The 24,820-nt window shown below is 48.9% G+C and overlaps 1 protein-coding gene across 6 annotated transcripts in view; it reads left to right on the forward strand.

Annotated features, from left to right (window-relative positions):
- The window catches only part of DAGLA (diacylglycerol lipase alpha), a 73,158-nt gene extending 58,352 nt beyond the window's left edge, over positions 1–14,806 (forward strand). For all 6 annotated transcript variants that reach the window (XM_074885190.1, XM_074885192.1, XM_074885189.1 and 3 more), the window contains 3 exons: positions 259–388; positions 1,377–1,558; positions 4,040–14,806. In XM_074885190.1, coding sequence (XP_074741291.1) covers positions 259–388; positions 1,377–1,558; positions 4,040–4,967 — 1,240 coding nt within the window. In that variant the 3' untranslated portion in view covers positions 4,968–14,806. The remainder of the gene's footprint in view (positions 1–258; positions 389–1,376; positions 1,559–4,039) is intronic.
- Positions 14,807–24,820: the final 10,014 nt, after the last annotated feature.

Consider the following 24,820-nt stretch of genomic DNA (forward strand, 5'->3'; position numbering starts at 1 on the left):
CCCTGTTGTCTCACAGTGACAGTGACTGTGCCTATGCAGTCAAAATAAAAAGATAGTTGTGTCACTGTTGGCTAGCGCAGACTTTTGGAGCAATGGCAACAGCATGTGTACTTTAATATCTTCTCCCTCTGTTTTTCCTCCTGTTGCTTTTGCTGTCTCTGCAACCTGCTGTTTCTTGTGCATGCCAAAATATTGGCCGGCTCTTTCATCCCTGACTCCCTGTTTTCCCCTCTGTTTGGACCCCAACTCCTCTTCCAGTTGCTGCGAGCAAGAAGATCCCACTTATTTTGCGATCTGGGGTGACAATAAGGCATTTAATGAGGTGATCATCTCGCCGGCGATGTTACATGAACACCTCCCGTACGTGGTCATGGAAGGGCTCAACAAGGTAACGCAGGAAATTAGGACTGGGGGTGGGGAGGGATCATTCAGTGCAGTAACACGGGCTGGTGAGACAGCCAGGTTTGGGCAGGAAAGGCTCAGCATCGTGGTGCCGCTGAGGTGAGCTGTAAACACAAAATGGAGTGAGGGGGTTGTATGTGAGCTGATTAGGCTGCTTGGTGCCATGCCAAAGCTCTGTGCTTGTTGGAGAGCCAGGGAGGTACCTTCGGTGGGGTCTGGTTTTAGTAATTCTTATTTCAAGAGCGCTTGGGTGCCCTAATAAAGAGAGTGCCTTGTCCCAAGCATTTACGTACACAGAAGCAGAGCTGGGTGTTTAAATACTTTAAACAGTATTTTTAATAACAGTATTAAACAGAGGGGAGGAGGGAAGGGGATTGTGCTGGGGGCAACTGTACACAGACTACTAGAGTGGAATGTAATGAGGTCTGGAAATGGAATGTAGATCTCCATCCCAATACACAGAGTCCCAGACTAGGTCGTCTTTCCAAATTTAATGTCATAATAATGTGAGGTTGGGTTTTTGGTTCCTTCTCGCAGAAGCTGCCTGTTACAGACCACAACTCAGGTGAAACATGAGCTGTGACACAAGTCCGCCCCGCTGTTAGTCTGAGGGGTGACTGAACTTATCTATAATGGTTGTAGAACAGGTCTCTGCTGCTAAGCTCCAGTTTCTACCTATCTCCTAGCACGGAGATTTAGCCAAGTCTCCTCTGTCCTGCCTGTCTGAAGGCTGCTCCTACTACCTCCCCTCCAGTCACCTCCCCAGCACTGGATTCCCAGCAGGGCATTCTGACAGGACAGAGTATGTCAGAATTCATTGATATATAATCCTTCATCTCAAGACCTTGCCTGTGGTTGCAGAAGGTGTTGGTAAGAAACAGAGGCAAATCCAGCTGTTTGAAAGTCCTGAGCTGAGAACAGCAAAGCTGCTATTGCTTGTAAAGCACTACTCTTCCTCTGCTTGCCTTGAATAGGTCTTGGAGAATTACAACAAGGGGAAAACAGCTTTACTTTCTGCAGCCAAAGTGATGGTGAGTCCTACGGAAGTGGATCTCACCCCAGAGTTAATCTTCCAGAGTCAGCCCTTGCCTAGTGGACCCTCAGTGCAGATCGGAACAGGAGCTACAACAGCGGACAGAAGGAACAGCAGTACGAAGTAAGGATATGTCTTTGGTTTCTTTGGATGGTTGTTGGCTCAAGGTGTGGGTCCTCCTTCTCTTGGGGCGTTGTGATTCATGTTTGTGGAAAGGATAAATCCAAGGGCTGCCTTTGTGGGACTTCTATTTAGCTTTGGTAAGTCTTGTGTCATGTTGGGGGGGGGAAAGAATCCTTCGTGCTGCTTGAGAATCTGTGAGTGCAGCAAGGTCAGGAGAACCTAGAAGTTGAGGGTATGGAAGAAAACTTCCTTTTCTCCTTATCCAGACAAATGAGGTTTTCCTGGAAACAGTAAAGGCAAAGCTTGCTGGCTTGCAGCCAAATTTCTGTTTCCTTGTGTGATTCAGGTGCCCAAAGATAACCTATATGGTGATCCTCAAAAGCTGAGAAGCAGTGAAAGCCATAAGCTTACCAGAAGATATGCATTTAAAGCTACTTTATAAAATTACACAAGTCGCATCATAAACAGGACAATCTGGTAACGTGGATGTGGGTGAGGGGAGAGCAGCTGGTGTCCTGTTTGAGGGACGAGAGCAGGAAGCTCAGTCTAGTGGAAAGCAGGCAAGGGGAAAAGGCATGTTCTGAGTGCTGAAGGGGTTGTTTTCTGAACACCTGGAGCATCACTCAGCTCTGACACCAGTAGTCTGGCAAAGGCCAAAAGGTAGAGGAACATCAAGAAGGTGTACAGAGGAGCAGTTTGGAGAAGAGCTCGTTCTTTGTGGTGTAAACAGCTTTCCTCCAGGAGCAAATGGCAGACAGACTCCTTGCAGATTTTCAGATAACATTTGAGGCACTGCAGGACCGCAGACTTAAAAGAAGCAGAGAAAGTAAATATAAAAATGTGGGCAAAGACTTATTTCAAAGTTGGAATACATGACTTCCATCACAGAATTGTGTTTTGTAGGGCAAATTTGCAGACAAAACAGGGAAGATGAGAGAAGGAAGATGGTTTGTAGTCAGAGACAGCAAATGGGAGTTGTGAGTGGAAACAGAAGACAGGATTGTGGCTGAAGGGGGATTATTTCTTTGGAAGGGATGTGCTTCTGTGGAAATTTCAGGTAGAGAGACCCAACAAGAAGCTCTGTGTGTGTGGGAAGAGGCAGGGTGAGATGGTCTGTGCTGAGTGATGGGCAGCTGAGTATCCTTGAAGATAACATTAGTGAGATTTAAATTTAAAGAAAGATAAGACAGCAAATCATATGAAAATGGTAAGGTTCTTGTCACAGAGAGAGTGAATGGTCAGGGACTGTGCAGGAGAGCTTAGAAACAGAACCGCAGCTGTGATGAAACAGCAGGAACAGGGATGGGCCCATGTTTGTGGAGGCTACAGTGAGCCTGAGAAGATGAGCTAGGTCATGCAGTGGTTTCTGTGCCACAGCCAGCACAGACCCAAGGAGCTGCTTCCCTCTGAGCAGAGGGGGAGTTCTGAGGTATGAAAGGGAAGGAAATGAGGGAGATGGCACAAAGGCTTAAGGGAGGCACTAGAGTGGAAGCAGTTGTAGGCTGGTTGTGTTTAATTCAAGGTTAGGGCCACCTTACTGTGTCAGACTCCCTCTTTTGGGGGTCTTGAATCCTGTTCTCAGATCACCATTACTCTACTGAAGTTACAAAAGAATCAAATATTGGCCAAACTTCTAAGCCTTTCCCTATACCTCATGTCCTTTTGGCAGGTGCAGCAGTCTTCTGTCAAGCTCAGGCTCTTTTCCCAGGTATCTTCTTAAGTTCTTGTCTTTAGGGCTGTGGCTTTGGCTGCAGCTAATCCCAGGTTTTGTGTGTGCCTGGTGTGGGGAGCTCCTTCCCTGTGTCTGACACCTCCTTTCTAGAGGAACCTGCCTGAGCCTTTAAAGTCTTGGTGTCTTTCTAAAGATCTTTACTTGTCTTAAGCTGAATAAATTGCTTTTTTACCTATTTTAAAGTCTGCTACCTGAAATAACTGAATTGGTCATGGGCAATCCTCTAAAAGCATCCTGGCATTTATGTTAGGGGAATTGCCAGCACGGACGAGGAGGCGAAGGCATGAAACTGGAGTGGTTCCGGAGTGTGAGGGGAAAAAAAGAGAAAGTAGTAGGTTAACTGTAGGCTAGTCCTTCAACCTCTCTTGCCTCAATCCTCTCAATAGAGAGGTGTCGGGTGAGAGAGGGTTTGTCTGCATGTCTGGACACTGCGCTGTGGTTTTGGGTGCTTCAGTTAGAAGCAAGTTTCACTGGGAGCAGAACCATGGTCCTAAGTAAAAAGGGTGCTTGAGAGGGAAGATGTTTAGCCAGGAGAAAAGGGAGAAGGGCAAGAACCTGAGTTTGCAGAGGGAAGAAGCTGTATCTAATGTTTTCAGCTGGGAGGACGGAGACATCGGAGGTTTCTCGCAGTCGTGGTTAGAGCAGTGTGCCCTCAGGGTGTAGGAGCAGCTCTGTGCCCAGGACTCAGTTCCTCTGGCCTGCGGTGGTGTGGAGCCATGCAGCCTCACGTTCTCTGTTTCTCATTGCAGGAGCAAGTCCCATTCTGAAATCAGCTTGGAGGGGTTTTATGAGACAAAGCCACTTTCTCCTGTGCAGAAAGACCCTGTGGAGCTGCTTCTCCTGGATACAAAGGAACGTCTGTCTGTGGAGCTGCAGGACCGTCGTGCCCCTCTTGCGACCATGGAGAGCCTCTCAGACAATGAATCCATCTACAGTTTTGATTCCAGGCGCTCCTCTGGTTTTCGGAGCATCCGGGGCTCCCCCAGCCTCCATGCTGTCATGGAGAAGGATGAGACGCACTGCTTTTATATAGACCCTGCTATCCCCGAGGAAAACCCCTCCCTCAGCTCGCGGACAGAGCTGCTGGCTGCTGACAGCCTCTCCAAGCACTCCCAGGAGACTCAGCCTCCCGACAATGTGCTCAACAGTGGGGGCACTACCCCCCAGCGCCGCTGCAGTGAGGAGGGGGCCAGCAGTGAGGGGGACCGCGTTTCCTTAGCCCCTCGTGAGGAGCTGTCTCTCCAGAATGGACGGCTCTCTGATGTTCCCAGTCCCCAAGTGCTGGAGTTTGCTGAGTTCATAGACAGCCTCTTTAATTTGGATAGCAAAAGCAGCTCCTTCCAGGACATCTACTGCATGATGGTGTCAGACAGCTCCAGTGACTTTGCAGAGATGCCCAAGTCTGTCAGTGATCAGGAGATCCTGTTGAGGGCACAATATGAACCCAACCTAGTCCCAAAGCCCCCGAGGTTGTTTGCAGGCTCAACAGATCCTTCGTCGGGCATCTCTGTCTCACCCTCTTTCCCCCTTAGTTCATCTGGAGAACTCATGGACATCACTCCCACAGGTGTGAGCAGCCAGGAGTGCCTGGCCACTGACAAAATCCGGACTTCCACCCCCTCTGGGCCCGTAACCAGCCCTGCCAAGCAGGACGACCTCATGATTTCAGCCCTCTAGTGCAGGGTAAAGGGATGCGGCTCTGCGAGCTGATCCCGTAGGCTGAGTGCTGGGATAATACTTGGAGGAGAGGTGGTCATCAGGCAGTTGGGGTCGGAGGAGACAGCTGGAAACGTTCCTTCTGGGGTGACGCAGTGGTGGCACACTGGTGTCTGGAGGATGGATTGTGCTTGAGTCCCACGCTTGCAGCTGAGAGAAGCGGCGTCGCCTCATGAGGCCTGTTACGCTGAGAGGGGTCTGAGTCGCTAAAGGTAGATGCAAGTTCCCTACCTCAGCCTGTCTCATTTCATTTCAGAGGCAAATTCCTTACCCCAGGGCACCTGCTGAGTTGGGGAGTGAGATACCCTGCTTCAGGGAATCCTCTGGTGTGAAGGGCTGGATTCTCTGAACCTCGAGGATCGGATAGACAGAAGCGAGGGGGCCAGGCCAGACCCCACCCCCTCGGTACTGTGTCAGTGGGGTTGGAAATGAGCGGATTGAGACTTTGGGCCCTATTGCACTATCATGTCGGATCTGGCCCAAGATCCAATTCGTCACACTTCCATTGGGAATGCTTTTGTAGGACACTCTCTCCTCTTCTAAAGCCATTGGGGCTGTATTCTCCCCAAATGCAGTCTCCCCTCCCCTGGCCGGCAACAGCAAGAACAGGGCTGGCACTGTGTTTTGTCTCCCCTGAGTACTTCTGTGTTCAGTGACGACCAGGCTGCTTCCGAGGGGGAAGGACACTGCTCTGAAGAGCCAAAGCCCTCAGCCACGTCCCTCCTTTGCCAGAAAGAGTTCTCCTGGATGTCACCATCATTGCTTCTCAGTTCCCTGGACCACCCTGAGCTGGCGACGCTCCTGCGGGACTGACAGGATTCTCATCTCAGAGCTGCATGGATGGATCAACTTAAAAATTTAACAGGCTTCTCAACACCCAGTGTTATTTGCCAGGCCCCTTGCAGAGCCTGGGAGTCTCCTGGGCTCCGCTGGGTCCTCACACCACCCATATGCAGTAATCACAGACCAGTGCCAGCCTCTGTCATTGGAAGTTCAGGGAAAAGATGAACTTTTTACTAAGTATTGAAATCTCTTGTATGTTTACAGAGCTGCTAAGCTTTTTGGAAGGTATTTATTAAGCAAACAGGGAGGCTTTCCCTAAGCAAAAAGCATGTTCATTCTCTCCTTCCTGTGCTGTTCCCTCTGGGGACTGAGGGGAGAGAGGATGGGCAGGTAGGACCGCAAGTCCCCCGCTTTTAAAGCGGATCGGAGTCTGGGGGAAGCTGCGTGTGTCCCTTGCCCACCCTCCTCATCCGCCTCCCAGTTGCACAACACCGCATTGCAAAGCTTGAGCAAGTTGCTACTAAAACTACCTGAGCACTGCTGTGCGGAGCCTCAGTGCCCGGAGGAGCCTGCCAGGCCTAACTAGGTAGGCGCTTTCCGATGATGGGAGCAGGAGAGAAACTACCTATCTCAAAAGTCAAACATACTGTGACCTGTAGAAGGCCTTTAATTGAGAAAACACCTTCATATCAAAGCTCAGCAGAGTTGCCAATCAGTCTCACTGGAGCTCTGCCCTCCCTCACTGGAAAAGAAATTGCTATTTTAACTTCTTGGCAATGTTATTGCCCTCCTTTTCCCTCCTTAGCTGTGATATTTCCATTGTAAGAGGATGCTGTGCTTCCCAGGAGCTTCTCTCATGACAAATCCTTCAGCTCCTCTTATCCCCCTAGTTGTGCTCCTGGAGTCATTTCTGGAAGCCCCAGGCACGGCTCAGGGCTGTGCTGGCCTGAGTGTGGCGCAAATGGAGTCACAAGTGCTATCAAACGCCATTGAGTCAGAATGAGAGCACTTTATAGCCACTGTGCACTGAGGTAAATGACTGCAGGTGCATGGAAGCGAGCTGGACTTTGTGTCCAAGTGCCCATCTCCCACTCCGTAATTCAGTGTGGGGTACTGTGTCCCCTGCTCCTTACAAACTACAGGGCCTTCAGAAGCACAGGGGCTTTGTTACACGGGCAGTAAAATACTGTCCCTGGGTTTAGGTTCCAAAGGTGACCTTTTCTATACTGTCTCGAATTGGAGGGAAGAAGCCCCTCTGAATTCAAAGTAATTTGTAAAAGAAAAACGCTTTCTTTCTGAGCAACAAGAAGTTACTTTTTTCTTTGTAGGTCCTTCAGAAAAGAGCAGTGTTGTTCCCCTTGCTGAGAGGTGGTATGAGTCAGGAGCTCAGATAGAACAGCTGTAAGTGCCATCAGATCATCCACTATTGCAGACCACAGGGTAAGGCTGAACGGCTGCACGCACCCAAGAAACACTGAAAAGGTAGTGTCCAGGAATACGCACAATAAACTGGGTGATTTTGAGGGGAAAAGGGGAACTGTGGGTCAGGGAGGCTGAGGCTAGCAGGCTGGCTCACCTCCTGATGCAGACTGCTGACATGTGCTGATGGGGTGGGGAAAAGGAGTTCGTTTCTGCCTTTAATCCTCGGCAGAAGATGGGTAGTAATAACACTTAGCACTTAGGCAGAGCTTTATATCTGCAAAGCACTTTACAAACATTAATGACAGAATCATCTCTGTCCCTGGCAGTGAGGTATTAGGAGCTGGGTATCTCTGAGACTAGGTGGAACTACTGGTGCCCTACCTGAGGATGGTGGGGAGGTGACTCAAGGTGAGGAAGGTGGATTAATCTCCATCTTAAGTAAAAATTGTTAATTCAGTAGTGACCTAATGATGTTTAACGGGTCGCAATATTGCACTAGAAAGTCACTTCTGACCTGGGCGTACCTCTGCTATGTCCTGGAAGACACAATCATCGTGCGTGACTGTTTCCTTCTCTGTGCCATTGGAACTGTGTCCCAGGGGACTGGGGTTACTGTGCCCTGACCAGCTGTAGCAGGAAACAGCCTGGCATGCTGCATATTTTTTTTTTTCCTTTGTGCTCTGTGATTATTAGGCTTCTTCTGAAAAGCCTGGAAATACCTAATGCTTGTGACCTGGGCTTGCCGTAGATCAAGGTGGTAAAGGTGCAAAAGAGCCCTTTTAGTTAAGGTTCTTGTTATATCAAATTATGGGTAATTCCTGTTTTCTGTTGTTCTCTCTCAATGACAGATCTGTTCCCAGTCTTCACAAAGTAAATCCATGTTCTTTGCATTATTTCTGCTTTAAATGTCTCTCTGTGTCTTGATTCCCATCACTCCTTTGCTGTAAGAACATTGGGACAGGCTGATCTCCTGTTTCATCCTGGAAGAGCATATCTAGAAAGTTAAAATAAATGCTAAGCCTCTAGCTACCTCCTTCATTTGTACTGCACACTATTGCCTGCTTTCTCTGCCCTTGTTCCACTCTGATGTGCAGCTGTCTTTGGAAACGTGAAGCATCTTCAGATTTCTTAATCTCTTGGCTTCTGGTTCCTACTCTTAAGCTTTGTGCCTTCTAATCTTTTTCTATGTTCCCTTGATATTTCAACGGGATGTTCTGCCCCATGTGGAGGCAGTGCTGGAAGCGCAGTTCATAGTGCCTGACACCCTGGACCCTGGCTAATAAGCAGCCAACAATTCACCCAGTTCAATGGCACATCCTTAAAATCCCCTCAAAGAGTTTTTGGGTAGAGGGGAGCCAAGGCCACGCAGTTCCTGGAGAGCAGAGAGTGGGCTTTGTGCCCCTTCAAATGAATGTGCAGTAAGTGAAACCCTCCACACCAACGCAGCCTTGCCAAAGAGTGCAGCAGGTTCTCTGCCCTTCCTGTGATCCCTTGGTGCAATTTCAGCTGTAATTGGCACTTGCTGTTACATTCTTGTTCGTGATATTCCACCAAACTGTAGTGGAATGTAACCCTGAAGCATTTGGGGGCAATATGGGAGGCCCTTAACTAGGTACGTGTTAAACTCCATCCAACAGCTTAGTTAGGAATGACCTCTGACCCTGCTGCAGGTGGGCTCACAAGGTGTGAAGGGTTTGGTGCTGCTGTCCATTTTTTGCACCTATAAGCTGCGCTCCACTCCTTTTGAGTGTGTCTAAAGTGGCATAAAATGATCCCATTGATAATATCCCAGTGAGTTTTGATTGTCAAGGCCTTAGCACGTAAGGTTGGCTGGCTGTGGTTTTGGAGGCTCATCTGCATCAGTAAGAATTGCTTCTTTTGTTGCTTTAATTGCAGCAGTGCCAAGAACTTAGGCATGATCCTGCTGTGCTGAGTAATGTACAAGTGCTGAACAGAAAGCAAACCCTTCTCCAGTATTTACCATTATCCCCACTCCTCTGGGAAGCTGCCCTCTCCATTTGGAACATACATTTGCTCCAAAACCTGCCACTCTCTAAACTTTCCTCTTTTCTTTGCTCCCTATTCCTGTCACCTAACCAGGAGCCACCTTCTTTCTCTCTCTTGGTTGCTCTCTCTCAGGATGATGGTGTCTTAGTCCACATCCTTGACAGCACCACTTAAGCACAGGGAAACTATTCCCCATGATCTTTTCCTGACCCAAAACAGCTGAATGGGATTCCTGTCTTGATTCACTTGAGAGCGCTGCTGCCCTCTGAGGCTATATGGAAGGGTCAACACTCAGAAGTTCTTCAGCTATCTAGCTTTTGCTTACCTGGTCTGTGATCAGTAATTTCAATGTTCATTCATAATTTCTGCAACTTTTTAAGAACTGGTTTTGAAGTAAACAGGAGTTGTATGAGATACTTTGCTCTCTGCAGAGGACTGAGATGGCAAAGGCGGTTGTGAGTGTAGATACACAAATCCAGTAACACCCATCTCTGTACTTCTAGGACATAGTTGCAGTAACAGCTGAAGGTCCCAAACAGGAGCAGGATTTAGGTGGGAAGTAGGTGTTGCTGTCACCGAACGAGGGCACATAGGGAGGAAAAGCACCAAGCGCGGGGATACAGGCTCAGCGTGTGCTCCTTGGAGCTGCTGCTGCTGTGGGAGTCTGACTTGCTGCCGTGTCCTGTCTCTATCAAAAGAAACAGAACAGGGCTGATCTGTATCAAGCGCAGCAAACTGGATGAATATGGCATTACTTTTTCAAATATCATCTCCTAATAAGGTTCCCCTCTGCTCAGTTTCTCTGTTTGTAATCCAGACCTAATTAAGAGAGGTTTTTAAACCTTCCCTTAATGTCTTAAGTGATTTTGTTTCTTTATCAGGTGCGTCTGATTTTTTCACTGCTCTAGATTCATGTGGACCCCAGTCTTAGTGCTCTCTATAAAGCTTTTCCATGTTTCTGGTTACTACTGCTTCCTACTTTTAAATTCATTTTAATCCTTCCTCGTATCCTGCTTTTAGATGGGGCAATGGGATCTGTACACGTTTGAAAGCATCCTGTTGATTTGTAAAATGGCTTCTTCTAATATATTTCTTATGCACTTAGATGTTTTCTCAGCTTTTTTTATCTGCCTGCAGGCAAAGACCAATATTTTCATTGAATTGCCCACACAGATACCCAATTTAACTTACAAATTGGGGCATATGAATAATCAGGATTATCCCTTGCAGTGGTGATTAGTTGAGGTTAATCATTGCTGAAATGCATGTGTTGGTGTGTTTAGAGTTTCTTTTGTGGCTGTATCTCTACGGGGAAGATGGGGAGAAGGAACATCAGTTCCAACTAGCCCAAAATATACAGGCTTTGTCATTTGCTGTTGTGTTGGCAGCTTGATAGTTGCCCCTTTCCTAGGATAGCTGTTAGATCTTTCTCATAGCAAAACAGGACACGTATTACCTATGCAAATTCTACTTGGGTTCCTTTACACAGTTTAGAAGCTGAACGATTGGCTTTTTAGATGTAGTGAAATTTGGAGTGTCTTAAAGTTTAGCTGCTGAGCTTTCTGCTGGTGGGTGGATGCCACATGCACGCGTAAGCACAGCACATCCTCACCAACGCGGCCCACATCGAATCCCAACAGAACAATGGTGCTGGAGGGTGTTCTGGCCTATCCTCACATGTTTCCTTGGTCAGCAGAAGCCTTTGGGTTTGCTTTGGGACTCAGCTGGGCTGGTGCTGGGTTGGCTTCATTCTTACGCCTATCCCCCGCTGAGATATTCTCTCGCCTTGGTGGCAAGAGGACGTTCTGCCTTTGCAGCAAGGGTAGCAGTGGCATTTGATTTCCTTGGGGCTTTTTAGGTATGGTGGTTGCAACTACTGCCCGCGGAGCATGTTAAGCCCCACAGGTCAGTAATTTGCTGATAAAGTGGTTTAGAAGTTTTTAAATATAATGCAGAAAGTGGCAGACATTTAAAATAACCTCTAACCCTCAACAGAGCTAGCAGCTTTGCTTTTTGCTTAAAAGCTCCTTCAACTGTCCTCTCATCTGTAGCATTACGTTTGGTCCTTTCTGCTCAGACAACTGAAGTCTGAGATGGCTTTTGCTGGCAATCCTTCCATGCTGTCACTTGTTTGTCATCCCTTCTATTTAAATTCACCCTGCTAAAGCTGGATTTTTGCTGAGAGCTGTTATTTAATTATGCTGCTGCCAACAGACTCTCACAGAGCTTTGCACTTTAGGAAGTATAGAGACAATCTCTGCGGTCCTCTTTCTAGTTGGAAAAGCATAGGGTGAGTGGATATTTGTTGGCTAAACACTCCCTTGTTAGAGTTCTGTAGCAGCAAAAGTAACGAGGTACAGAAGTACAGGGAAGTAAAAGGGAAATGAGTCTGATACCTAATGTACTGAGCCTGAAAGCTCAAGACAGATTTAACACAGATTGAACAGTTTCTTAGCAGTGGAATGTCAGCTTCTTCCCTGCTCGCAGTGTACCTGGTGCCTCTTTAGCCTGCCTAAGCAAAGGGAGGGTTGGAAATCCAGCAGCGGTTTTGCACAGACTGCTCCGATGCTCTGACCGAAGGAATATCTGGCCCTGAAGCATTTGGAAAGCACTGGCTCAATCGGGCTTGGGGCACCTTCTTCTCGGAGCCTGCGCGGCGCTGAGCCGCAGCGCTGGATTTAGGGAAGAGCTGCATCTCTTGTGCCAAAGCTCCCTCTCACGGCGCTGCGGTGTGGAGGAGGCGATGCTCCAGCCATCCCGCTGGAGGCAAACGCTTGCCTGCTCTGGGCAGCGATGGGAAGAAAGAAGGAAAGAAAGCTGGCGGCTGGGAGATGGGAATTCCTTGCTCTCCAGTCAGATGGTCATACTGGTGTTACAGGTCAAGTGAGGTGTGTTTCAAAGAGGCTGTATCAGCACTTACTGGAGTCCTTTCCTCCCTTTGCCAGGTCCTGAGGGGTTGTGTCTCTGCTCTGGTTCCCTCCAGGGAGCAGCCGCTGCCCCTGGCAGTGAGATGGGGCAGGGACAAGCCGGAGGGGCCTGTGGTTGGTTTGTTTGTTTGCTTCAGAGTTTTATATTCCCTGAGAGTAACGTTTACTGAGAGTAAACGTAAACCCTATGAATTTGTAAACTCTATGTCATTAGAGTGGAGAAATACTTTAGGAAGGAGATCCCTTGCTGTATGAGAGCAGCCCACTGTGCGGAGGGCAGAGTGTTCTGCAGAGCGGCGAGGCTGTTGCTTCCTTGCATGGCAGGAGTACTGCAAACTGCCAGACGTGCACTGCGCTGCTTTCTTCCCCGGCTCCCTACTGTATCTGCACCCAGCGCTTCCCTGAGAGCTGCTACTCTGCGCAGGAGGACGTTGCTAGCCTAAACTTAGGTGCCGCTTAAGGGCACGCACCCTGGAAATTCAAAACAATTGAGGAGAGAGCAATTCCTTGCTTTGTCATAGGGACTTGCAGTCCTAAAAAGCATCAGCTGTCTCCAAGCACTTTGCTGTCTCTGTTGGTTTTTTTTTTTGCTTATTTTCTTGAGTTCATACCTTTTGTGCCTTTGTTTTTCTTTGGCTTGAGGCCCAAGCCTCCTGCTTGCGACCAGACATCTGCCAGCATCCTTTCCCCCTCCTGTGTGTTATTTCTTCTCTGGGTGTACAAAAGGGAATGCAGTGTGGCCAGGGACTGGTTCAGCGTTGCCCTTGCTGCCGGGCCCTCTCTTTCTGCCTTGGCTAGGACTTGCTGGATTTTTCCTCACTGTCTCCTGCTGCCTCAGGTCGTATCCAAGTGCCAATAGCAAAGCCTGACCTGAGGCAGGCTGTTTCCTCGACCCCACACTGCAGTTACCCTGCCAGCCCGCTCTGATCTAGAACCTCATCTTGTGCAAAGCAAGTGTTTTCTGTGCAGTAGGGAGAGAAGACTTCCTACCACTTCTTACCTTTGGTGTATGTGACCTCAGTCAAGTGTTTAACAGGTCTGTTCATCAGTGAAACTTCCTCTCAGGTCTATTAATGAGTAAAACTCCTCCTACTCTTCAAGATCTGACTCTGTTTTTGTAAGAGCTTATGCTGAAAGGGACTTAACATATTCTGAACTGTCTGCTGCGGTTTTGATTTACTGACGTTTCTCTCACTGGCTCTGGAACAGCCATCTTCCAAAGGTAAGCTCTCTAAAGAGAGTGTTGGGCATTTTTGCTGCTTTCATTGCTGTGTTTGAGACCTCTGACCTCACCGTGTCATCCTGTGCTCTGTTTTTCATTCACTGAAGTTTTCTCCCTGCCCAGCCTACCTGTATGATGAGGGGACCTCTCTCTGGCTACTTATTTATTTCTACAAAATCACTAAACACAGAGCAGCACAGGAACCAGGCCTTCATTTTGGTTTTTATTGGGAATCTGCTGCCCTGCCTTTGCACCGCGGGCGTTGTGCAGTTCTGATGGCTCAGAGTCGGAGGTGCCTGGTGCACGTGGCCGTACCCAGAGGAGCATCGCTCGGCACTCAGGCTGGCGTGGTCTGTCCTGGTGCACTGCTTCGGGGATGGTGCGTTCGCTAGGCCACTACCACACACCTTTTTTGGGTCTTAACTCCTTTATCGGTATGTCCGCAGCGCTTGCTGGCCGCTATCTGGTGGCAAAGTGGCCCCATCTGCAGCTACTGAGGCTACGGCTTCCCAGCTTTTCCTCCACAGATGCTGCAGCTGACTGAAGAGGTGATGTCCAGGGAATAGGCTCAAGCTCCTGTCCTAGTGATAAACTTAATTACTAATGTCAACACAGGTATTATTGGTGATGGGTTGCACCTCCCTGACTGTGTGCATGGGGCAGCAGAAGAGGAGCACTCTGTCCTGTAAGACCCTTTCCTTTGGCTCAGCTCTCTGCTCCGTGACAAGCCGCCGGTCCGGCCTGTCCTCCCTTAGGGCTGTGAGCGAGCAGGGACAGCGAGACCAGAGGAACTGGCGGCAACTATTTCTTTTTCTCATCTTTTTGTGCTTTTTAGTGCTAGCTGTGTTGGGTGGAGCCCAGCTGGATGGTCTCCATGCGACAGGAGCTGTCTGCTGGTGGGTTGGGGGGGCTCCACGCAGCAGTGGCAGACAGTAACTCCTTCGCCTCCCGCTTCTGTCAGCGGACACCGATGCCTCTATGGAAAAGCCCTTCTGCCTGCTCTGTCACGGATCTCGCATCCCGTGCAGGGGCAGCTCAGGGTAGGGTAGCTATGAATTAACTGTTCGACCCCAATTGCCTCTTTATAGCTAAAGCCTTTTGCATTTATGGGAGAAACAGCCCTTTTAGGGAGCTCTGAGTGGCTCTGCCTGCCTCTTGCAGAGCCCAGAGCACTTGCGTATGCAATCAGGGGGGAGACAGCACAGGATCCTGTGTCCCCATGCTCAGCCAGGAGGTCACTGCCTGTCCCAGGAATGCTGCCCTCCGAATCCCTGCTCCGAGCTGCCCCAGCATGAAGACTACAAGGAAACTAAAGCACTCCTCATGTGCCATTCTTACGTGACTTTTTGTACCTATGTATGAAAGATCCAAACTAATATTGCTGTAAAGAAAGATACAGATTAATATAGCATATTATATAAAGATATATGTATATAAAAGTTTCTGTATATTGTATGGCACTGTGTATAAAATGGATGTAGAAGCATGACTGGTGTATGTGACTGTTCCCAAGTCTGACCTGGAGAATGATGGTTGTGATTTGCCTGGGGTTATGTCTTAAAGGATTGTGCGTGAGCTTGAGAGTTGGAACAAACAGCACTGTGCTCTCTCATTGCAGGGGGGTGAGGAATATGGTGGTGGCGCATCGCTGCGGCTCTCTGGAAGGCTCTGGGGAGCGATTTTGCTGCCACTGAGGCTGATCGTCACCTTGCTAGCTCTGTCTGTTCTGGATCTCAGCCTTTGGAGTGGGAAAAATGCTTTGGGGAATATCTCTGTCCCTTGAGATCAGCTTGACACTTTTACGCCCTGCCTTTCTGTGCAGCAGTCTGTCCAGCTTGGCCCTATGCAGCCAAGGCTGGAAACTGCAGGAGACTCAGCTCTAGCAACCTCTTTTCTTCAGAAAAACTCAATGCTTTGAGTTGCCAAGTGCTTGGATTCAACATGCCATACAAAAGGAATGACATTAGTGCAAACAAAGGCAGTTGGTTACAAGGGGCTCCCTGGAAGAGAAGAGAAAGTGGCAGGGACAGGAGGACTGAGCGTGAGCGAGAATAGCGTAGAAGTCTGCACTGTAGAACTGGAGCAAGGTGCTGGGATCCTTCTCTAGAGAAGGTAAGTTCGAATTGGTGAGCAAGAGTTTCACAGAAGCCTGGCAGCAAGGGCCCTGCAGAGCAAGAGCCATGTTCTGCGTAGGTTTGTAAAGCGGGGTCTCGGGGCACGGAATAACGCCATAGTAACTCATGCTGGGGAAAGGGGGAAGTGGTGCTTGTGGCTTACAGGGTCAGAGAGGAGGAGAATAAGGGGAGCCAGTGGAACAGCTTCAGGGGAGGAACAGGAGCTTTCTGACCAGCCATCAGAAATCCAGGCAGGAAAAGGAATGCCTGGAGGAAAGTAATCCTATTAATGGCTGCATGGAATAGTTTTTATGGTTGCTCCTGAAGAGACTAAGTACTATCAGGGAATTAAGAGCTCAAAGGTGGCTGAACTACTGAGTTCCTATAAAAATGCCTATAAAAAGTGCTGGTATGTATAAGTGCCTGCCTGATGCTTTGGGTTTGTTTTGTGTTTTTTTTTTCCTACCGGTAACTATATCAGTCTCATAAAAGGATATTGCCTCTTCTGTAAACACTTCCTCTCGTGGGGAAAGAAGAACATAAAACTCTGGATACTACCCTTGTATAAACATAAAATAATCCATGCTTAGGAGTGACTGTTTTAATACAGTTACTAAGGAGAAAAATATATGAATGTGTACATAGCAGGCATGGTGGATGTTGCTTTAAAACCTGTTTTACTATTAAAAGCCTTAGCTAGTGATGTAGCTGCTATTTCCAAGGAGACTCTCTAGCTATTTGGTATGTCGGTAGCAGTAGGAAAAATTTCCAGCTTATTGAGAAAAGTGTTTTTCAAGCTATTGGCCATAAAGCATTCAGAACTGCACCAGAAAACAAAATTTTCAAACAATTGGTAAGCCAGACTGATGCATTCCCCAGCAGGTGAAGAAAATGTGTGAAAACTAATGGAAATATAAAAGTAGTTAAAAGCTGTGATTTAATTGTTATTTACTTATAAATGGAAATGAGCATTGCACAAACTAGTTCATTAGGGTTTTTTCAAGGATGCTAGGTTGTACTTCAGTTAGAGAAGAGAAAAAGGAAAAACAGTGATCTGAAGGTGATGGTACAGAAAGCATATGTTAAAAAGTCACTCCACAAAAGGTTATTTAATTAGTCTGTACTTCTCAGGTGATGGTGGTCAGTTGTGTTGCACAAAAAACCTTACTTGACCAACTGACTTTTCTTGGGAACAGTGTTAAGGGAAATAAAACAAGTTTATGTATGGAAGGATTTCTAGCTGGGTGGTATCTCTGGCTTTTAGTGCTTTGATAACTTAGTGCTTTCAATTAACTGTACAAAATAGAGAAAATGTGTAACTTGCAATTAGAGATGCTCACTTGTCTTGTGAGGTCAGGTTGGTACAAAGAGATCAGGAGCCAGGTCAGTCTGCCTCAGTGTAAGGAGAAACTTGGAAAACTGTACAAGTGGAAGAAGGGCATGTAGTGGTATAGGAGAGGAAGAGTGTGGGTCAGAGCTCGTGAGAGGCCACAGCAGCAGACCTGGAGTGTATTGAAGGATGCGGTGGAGGCCCACATAGCCCATCCTGCTCTCAAACCACTCGTGCAAGAGAATACATAGGCTCTTCTGGCAGCATTTGAATTTCCCTGCCTTTTCCAGCAATCTCTACTTACAGCTTCCTTGAAAGGCAAGCCCAGCTTCTGTGGGTGGGTTTTTCCCATCAAAGTCAGCAGCGGGGCTCGATCAAACCTCCATTTCCTTGTCTGGAGATGCAGAGGTGGATGTGTGACTCTTCCCGCCATTGGCTCTGAGGTGCCCGGTGTTGGGCAGTTGTGTTGCAGCAGAGGGTGCTGTGCCCGTGCTGGCAGCGTTGCTGGCCTTGGGCCCTTCCCCTGTGCTGGGGTTCCCAGTGCTCAGCTGAGCACCCCGGGACTGAAATATTGCTCTGTGCCCGCTCCCAGTGCTTGCTCTGCAGCTGGCAAGTGCAGGCCTGTGGAATAACAATAAGAGATGTGAGGGGCCTCAGGCAAACAGGGATGCAGTACGAGCTCCTTTCCAACCTGCCCAAAAAGCTTTGGCCTAATTTTTTTTGTGCAAATACTCTCCCTCTGCCCTAGTTCTGAATCCCAGTGGTGCTGGTTTGAGCCGTTCTGCTGGTCTCCCATGAAGGAGAGGTTGCCCGGAATGGGTGTCCCTCACTGACGACCATCCTTTATTCTTTTTTTTTAAATCAATGGTCGGTGTTTTCTCCATCTTGGGAACAAACCTCTTGCAGTTAATGAATAACCAGCAAGAGATTTATCAGTGCAGTTCTCTTGCCAAGAGGAGATAACAGCATGAGCCCGCAGCGGTCTGCTTCCGCCTCCAGCAGTGTGGGAGCTGCCTTGGGTGTGCGCAGGGCGTTGGAGAAGGGGGAGATTGCATCCTCTACTGTCTCACCCATCCGCGGGTGATACCCAAGGCAGCTTGCAGGCAAAGCACGAGGACACTCACAGTCAGAGCAGGCCACCTCTGAGGACAGATCTCCTCGGGCTGACAAAGCTCGGCCTGCCTGATCTGTCTGTTGGCCTTTGTGGTGGTGTGTGTTGGGTCACCTGGAAGGACCGAGGTGGTTGTGTGTTGTTGTACGAGTGCATGCTCTTGCGTTGGTGTTGCTGATGAGAGAGTACTGATCTGCAGGGGCTTTGCTGAGGACATCTTCCTCAACTTCCGTAGTTCATCATGTCCACAAAGGCCTCTGTGCCCTCACTTTGACATTTCTGTCTGGGCTGTGTGACAGCAGAACCAAACTGGTCTCCTGCCGCAGCTGTGTGGTGATTTGAGACATCTTGTCCCAAAACTATTGGGGGGTACCTCTGCTTGGCTTTTCCCTGTGTTTTGGACACAATGCTCCTGGGAATGGAGGCTCTTCACTGAACTTTTTTTCTTTTTTTAGACCCTCTAGGCTGAGGAGGAGGCTCCCAGCAAGGCCTCCTGGAGTCCCAGTTTGCCTAGAAACTGGCAGGAATTGCCTGAATCATGAGTGAGAGACAGCCCAAGCAAGCAGCATTTTGTTTAGGTGGCTGCACAACTTCCATTATGAAATGCCAGCGTTCCGCACAGCTGGTGGGGGGCTCTCAGAATAACCACGCTGAGGAGTGGAAGAATTGCAACAGTGTTCGAGGCAAGGAGATGCTATCACACAAAGATGAAAGCTTTCAGGCAGCTCGGAGGGAGAGACCCACAGAGAGGAGGGGAGATGCGTGTGGGGGCCGAGGGAAGAATTAAACATACCGTGATTTCACAGGGTTGTGTTGCTGATTGCTGCGCTGGCTGCCTTGGAGAGAGCTGTAGAGAAGGATACTTGTGTGCAAGGCCAAAGGAGGATGGACGGTAAGGAGAAAAAGGGTATTTAAGGTGGGAATATGCGTTCAGTGTAAAACCAAGGAAAGACTGGTTGGACATGTGGTACAAGCTCTGGCTCTTTAGTTGGTCTGTATTTAGTCTTGCTCAATCAGTTACAGCAGCCCTGTTCAAGGGAGAGTGAGTTGGGAATGTTGGGCAGTTTGGAGAGTTGGCTGCATCCACCAACCCTTCATCCAGTGCTGCCTCAGTGCGTGAGCAGGGAGGACTATCCTAGGCTGGGAAGTGCTGGCCGTAGGGCGGGGGGCATCTTGCCACAGAGAGAAAAGAAAACCCCCCCTGCCTGGTGGTGGATGCCCTCCTGAGGCTGGGCAGAGGCTTTGCTTCCACGTCTGGGCTGTCTCAGCGAGGCAGGCTGGTCCCGGGACACAGGAAGAGCAATCTAGGATGTACCTTAACGCATCCCTGATAACAGTATCAGTGATGTTGAAGCTAACAAGGCCAATGACCCCAGAGCAAATGACACTCTGCTTTGTACTGCACTAACCTTCCCTCTCACCGCTCTCTTTGCATTTCCCTCTGCCTTTGCCTCCTCAGACAAAGCCCAATTACAAGAACAGGAGGAAGGTACCAAGTTCAACAAAGGGAAGTTTTTGGTAGAGCGTAGTAACAAGAAAGAGCAGTGTTAAGGCTCTCATCCCTCATGTCCCCAGCTCAGCAGAGATGTCTCAAACATCCCACTATTTGTCCGTTTGAGCCACACAGACCCCAGCGCTCCTCCTGCCCAAGACCAGCGGGTGAGGTAAGAACAGGATGGAATAACCAGCATCTGAAACCCTTCCCGTAACCTCTTGCCAGCCAGCTCGCTCCCTGGGCCACACGTCCTCTGCCTGGTCATAGCTCTTCTGTACGCCTGCTGCGGTATCTCACTGGCAGATTCCACTGTATAGCTCAAAATCTGACCCTCATCTCAACTCCTCCTACTGAGACCACAAAATAATCCACACTCAGCTACCCCGATCAAAGAGATTGTGCATCAGCCCTTGGCTGCGAGCTTTAAGGTGCTGCGTCCAATCTCAGTGACATTTCCAAATCTATTTTCTCCATCCTAGCATCCTTCCTCTCCGCATGCCGCTACACTACACATTATCTGGAGGGATTTCAGTCTCAGGTGTTGGCTGAAGGTGTTAGAGATCCTTATTTTCCCCACACAGGCTAAATTTAGCAGTAAGCTAGGCTGCCCTCTGTTAAAGGCTGGCACAGAGGTACATATTCCATCAAATTCAACAAGACCCGAACCAGATTTCATTATTTCAGAACAAGGAAACGCAAGAGGTAAGAGTCCTTGCTCTGTGACATACGGCTGGCCCAGAGCGTGGGGAGGACACGGTGCAATCTTGGGGCACATCCCATTCATCCTGCGAGGAGATGTGGAAGAGAACTTCTCTCTGTGTGGCGCAGACCCTGACAAGAGCTGGTGGAGGGGCTTTGCCGGGCTGCCCCACCTTGGGCAGTGTTGTTTAGGAAGCAGTTTAGCTCCTCGCTGCCACGTGACGTTGACGTTCTGCTGGTGCTTTGCTCTTGTTTCTAGGCTTGATTTTTCAAAGGTGCAAGGGGCAGTTAAACACTCAGTTCCTACTTAAAACTGATTCCAAACTCCCGCTGGTGCCTTTGGAAACTTCATCCTTAGGTACATGTGAAGAGGGAGAGCACTTCAGGAGTAATAAAGTTGGAGAGTGCTGTACAGAATAGCAGTTGGGTTTTGTGAAACAAGAAAGTAGGTGCCTTCTCTGGAGCTCTAGGAAGGAGGGATTCCTGCACTCTTCAGAGCACTAAATTAATTCTTCCTGCTCGGGCAAATCAAGAAATACTGCGCTTGAATTGCTGCAATGTTCTAGCTTTAAAATCTAGAAACCTTTGTAGGTTTCTTGTGTAGGAACAAAAGTTGCAGCTGTTGATAGCTTTTAGGTGATCGTGTGTGTTAGATCCCTACGAAAGGGACTGAGGACCTGAGTGCAGTTTAGGTGGCTGTAGCCTCTCAAGAGCATCCTGCACGCACTACAAGTTGGAAACGTTTGCCTGGAGGATCTTTCCTAAACACCAGCGCTTGCCTTGCAGCCCTAGAAATTCAGCTGTGGGCTTTATCAATCCTTTAACAGTCTGATGAGCTCTTCTCATGCTTGTGTGAGGATTTACCAAAGTGCCTTGAACCAGTTGGAGAGCCTGTAAGGTTTGCAAACTCCCCAGCTCTGCCTGGCAGTGGAGTGGTCCAGTGAATTAAGCATCGTAAAGCAAATCTGGAGATTCCCAGTCCTGAGCTTGCTTGTGACACTCACTTGTTGTGAGACCCTCCAGAACTCAGTCACAGAAGGATTCATTCCCAAATGCAGTCTCTGTTTTGGGCCCTCTGCCTTTAGATACCAGCAGAACTCATGGTCTGGAAATGCTGCACTCTGTTTCATTCGGTGGAACTCAGCCAGAACTGCAGGAGCTGCTGCAAATGCTGAAGGTGGTTTGGAAAAGGTCTGAACTTGAATCAAAGGCCGCCTTTGGAAAGCAGGGCCCTGAGCTTTGCCAGCTCTCCTGTACAAGCAACGCTCACCCACCGCCCTGCAGAGGACACGAGTGTCACTGCTAGATGTGCCTCCCCACTCCTGAGGAAGAGATTCCTCTCTGTTCCTCAGCCCAGCTGCATCTTGACTGTGGTGGTCCACGAGTAGCGATGGCTTCTTGTTGCTCCTTCTGCATGGGGATGTGCCTTTCTGATGGCCTTGGTCAGTAGAGAAGAGGGATGTCATAGAAGGAAAAAGAAAAAAAAAAAGGTAAAAACTTCCCCAGTGCCGTCTGCTTTCCAGCTAACTTTGTGTGGCTTCTGCTCCAAAAATCTAATATTTTGCTTGTCCATGGAAACAGGCTGTGCTCCAGGGAATCCAGACCCTTCCCATACACAGAACTGCTGACACTTTTGCTGTGTTCCTCCTAACTTTGGTTGTGTTGTCACCTGGGTCACACATTTAACTGTTGTTATTCCTTCTAAGAAAATTGCACCCAGTTTTAGGCACTCTTTTTCTCCTCTTGCCAAAGGAAGAGCTTGACGATCCATGTTCTGATTCTTGGCCTCCTGTTAATCTTCTTCAAAGCACCATTCTGGTAGCTCAGGTGGTGATGGTGCATCATCTTCATCTCCGTAACAATGAAATAATTCCTTCAATTTGTGTCCTGTTTGGCAGCAGGGTTCTGGGAAGTGCTGAGCAGGAGGTGGAAGCCTGTAGAGAGGTGGATGACCATGGGAGAGCACAGAGTTGTCCAAGGTCAGTGTTGCATCAGAGGCAGCTTCTTTGCCAGCTTGCTGCCTCCTGTCACTGCGTTCCCATGGAGTTACTCATTGAAGCCATAGTCTTTACTTGAAGGTTTTTGATCTCTCAGTGATCAGGCTGAATTCACTGCCTGACTCAAAGAAGCATTGTTGCACCAGATAAGAGCAACAGCTCTTCCCCGGGGAAGTCAGGTGGGGTCAAGGAGAGAAGTTTTCACTGTCCTCTGCAGCCAAATCAACCATGGGAAATACAAGTTCTGTGCGTCCCCTGAGGCTGTGCTGACACAACCCTGCTCAGATAGAAACTGTGGAGCAGCGCTGAGGCTGCACGGACCAGCCCCAGACAGACTCTCACCCAAGCACCCGGTAACCTTGGCAGCTCCTGGAGATGGGTTGTTCTCCCTCTCACCTACACCGCCGCAGGTCAGGGAGCCAGGATGGTGGCCGTGGGGGTGGCTGCCAGGTTACGCTCGCACTCACCCTGTGGGCAAGTCCAAAGACCCTTCCTGCAGTGGCCAGGAGTGGCCACCACCCCCGGTGACTCCCCAGAGACTTGCCAGGTCGTGGAAGGGGGCAATGGGAGCTGAGCAGGGGAACTGCTTCAACATCCTCCTGAATTGCAACTCTCTTAACCCTCCTGGCATCTGTGAAGAGCAAAACTCTCTGCTGTGGACAGTAATGTCTGATATTTGCCACAGGCTGCCTTCTCCAGCCCTTCTCTGCAGCCTCAGGAGTGACACTGGATTGCTCATGTTACAGTTTCTCTGCTTTTTAAACCTGGTGATTACAGCAACCTGTGGAAAACTCTTAAGGGCCACATGTGCTGTGGCTTAGCTTCATTTTTTACTCGTGTAAAATGTGACGAAATCAAGAGTGTTTATCTTGTTTACAATTTTGCTTCTGCTTGCCTGTAGGCATGTTTTAGCAGGGGGAAAAAACCCAACACCCAAATGCTTTCATGGATTACATACCATTGCACTCTATCCTGGCAGAGGAGGCCTTGCAGTTGTTCTACTTCTCACCTTGAAGGTGTGGAGACTCCATCAGAGGATAAAATCAGTCAGAGAGTTTGTCTTGTCTAAGATAATGGGTGTTTTTAGGATGTAGCTGCTACCCTGTCCTGGCTGACATCTTTAAAAAAAAAAAAACAAAAAAACCAATGTCAGGATAGTTAAGGAGGCTGTCTAAATCCAGTTCAGGTGGTCCATGTGAAAGTTTTAGTGCATCCTATTTAATGTAGTACAAAATCTCTACAATATTGCCTAACTGTCCTTCTTTTAAATGCCGATGAGACTGATTAGCACAGTCTGAAGTTTGGGGAGGTGATTTTTGTAAACCTGCTTCCCGAAGGAGGCCAGACAAATCCAGCTAGTGAGGAGGGAGGACTGCTGGTGTCTGACCACCTTTGACTAGGGCACAGCCCCCTTGCACCTTGATTTTTGCTGTAGTGAAATTCAGCAACATTTGTAGTGACCTGAGATCAGAATCAAAACTGATGTAGCCTTAATCTACTGAACAAATGGATATACACTCTTGAGCATATGACACCTAAACCATTAGGGAGAGGTACCGGGTATTCCAGCATCTCCCACTGCCAAGCAGCAGCTTGTTTGGCATCTGGTGGCACCGTTGTGTTGGGAGCAATATTCCATCTCTTGACCGAAGGGCCCTGATCAGCTGAACCTCACGTTAGCGTGATCTGTGGTTCTGCCACCCTTAGGGCACGTGCCTGCAGCCCTCCCGCAGGGACTGAGATGTCTGTCCATGGAGGGAAGATAAAAAAGGGCTTAAAAAAGCCTTCCAACTGTGCTGGAGAAGCCTGGCTGGGAGCTGGGGTGTGGGGAGGGATGGGCTGAGGGGGAACACTGCTGAATTATTTTTTTGTTTTAAACTGGACTTTGAAATTTGGCGCTGGAGGGAGCAACAGCCACACCTTCCATGAGTAATATCCCTCCACCCCCTTCTTGGCTCCCGCTCCCAACCAACCACATGGGATAGGGCGAGCGGTGTTTAGAGAGAGCATGACCCGGAGGAAATGAGGAAGGGAGGGGGGGTGTGTGTGTGTGTCTGAGGGGGAGAGACGCAGTGAACAGCGAGGACATGGGCTGGCAGGGAGGGAGAGCAGCAGAGGGGAGACAGCAGAAAGGAAAGCAAACAGCACGCTGTGCTGGGGATTTCTATCCCTTGGTGCTGCCTTCTGGGCTGCAATAGTAGATCAAAGTAACACCTTTTAACTTTTCTGGGTTCAAATCCCTCTAGTAGCTCTTGGGGATTACACAAGCACAACCCTGAAGTACTGGATTCTGAGCTTGTTGCAGTAAGGGACCAGCTGCTCCTTCCCCTTTCAGGAAGGGATGAGGTTGGGTGCATTCCTTGGGGCCATCAGGAGCATGTGCCCAACCTGACTTTTTCCCTTTAATTAGGTCCAGGAAGGGAGACAGCGACGCTTCTTGGGACAGAGGGCTGAGCAGGACTGAGAGGTAAACGGGCATGGAGAAAAATGAGGTGAGGAGGACACAGACCATCGGTACCTTACATGATTCAGACATCAGAGAAAGAGCAGAGATGGGTGAACCGGCCCTAGGGAGGGAGTTAGGCCCAAGTGGCTTGGGATCAGGAGACAGGCTGCCTGCTTGGACTAGAAGTGCAGCCACCCTAACCTCTGCCTTGCCAGTGCAAAGTGGGGCTTAATCACTGATGGATCTTACTCTTAGCGTAAC

Source organism: Strix uralensis, chromosome 15 (assembly GCF_047716275.1).
Source record: "Strix uralensis isolate ZFMK-TIS-50842 chromosome 15, bStrUra1, whole genome shotgun sequence".
Taxonomy (NCBI): Eukaryota; Metazoa; Chordata; class Aves; order Strigiformes; family Strigidae; genus Strix; species Strix uralensis.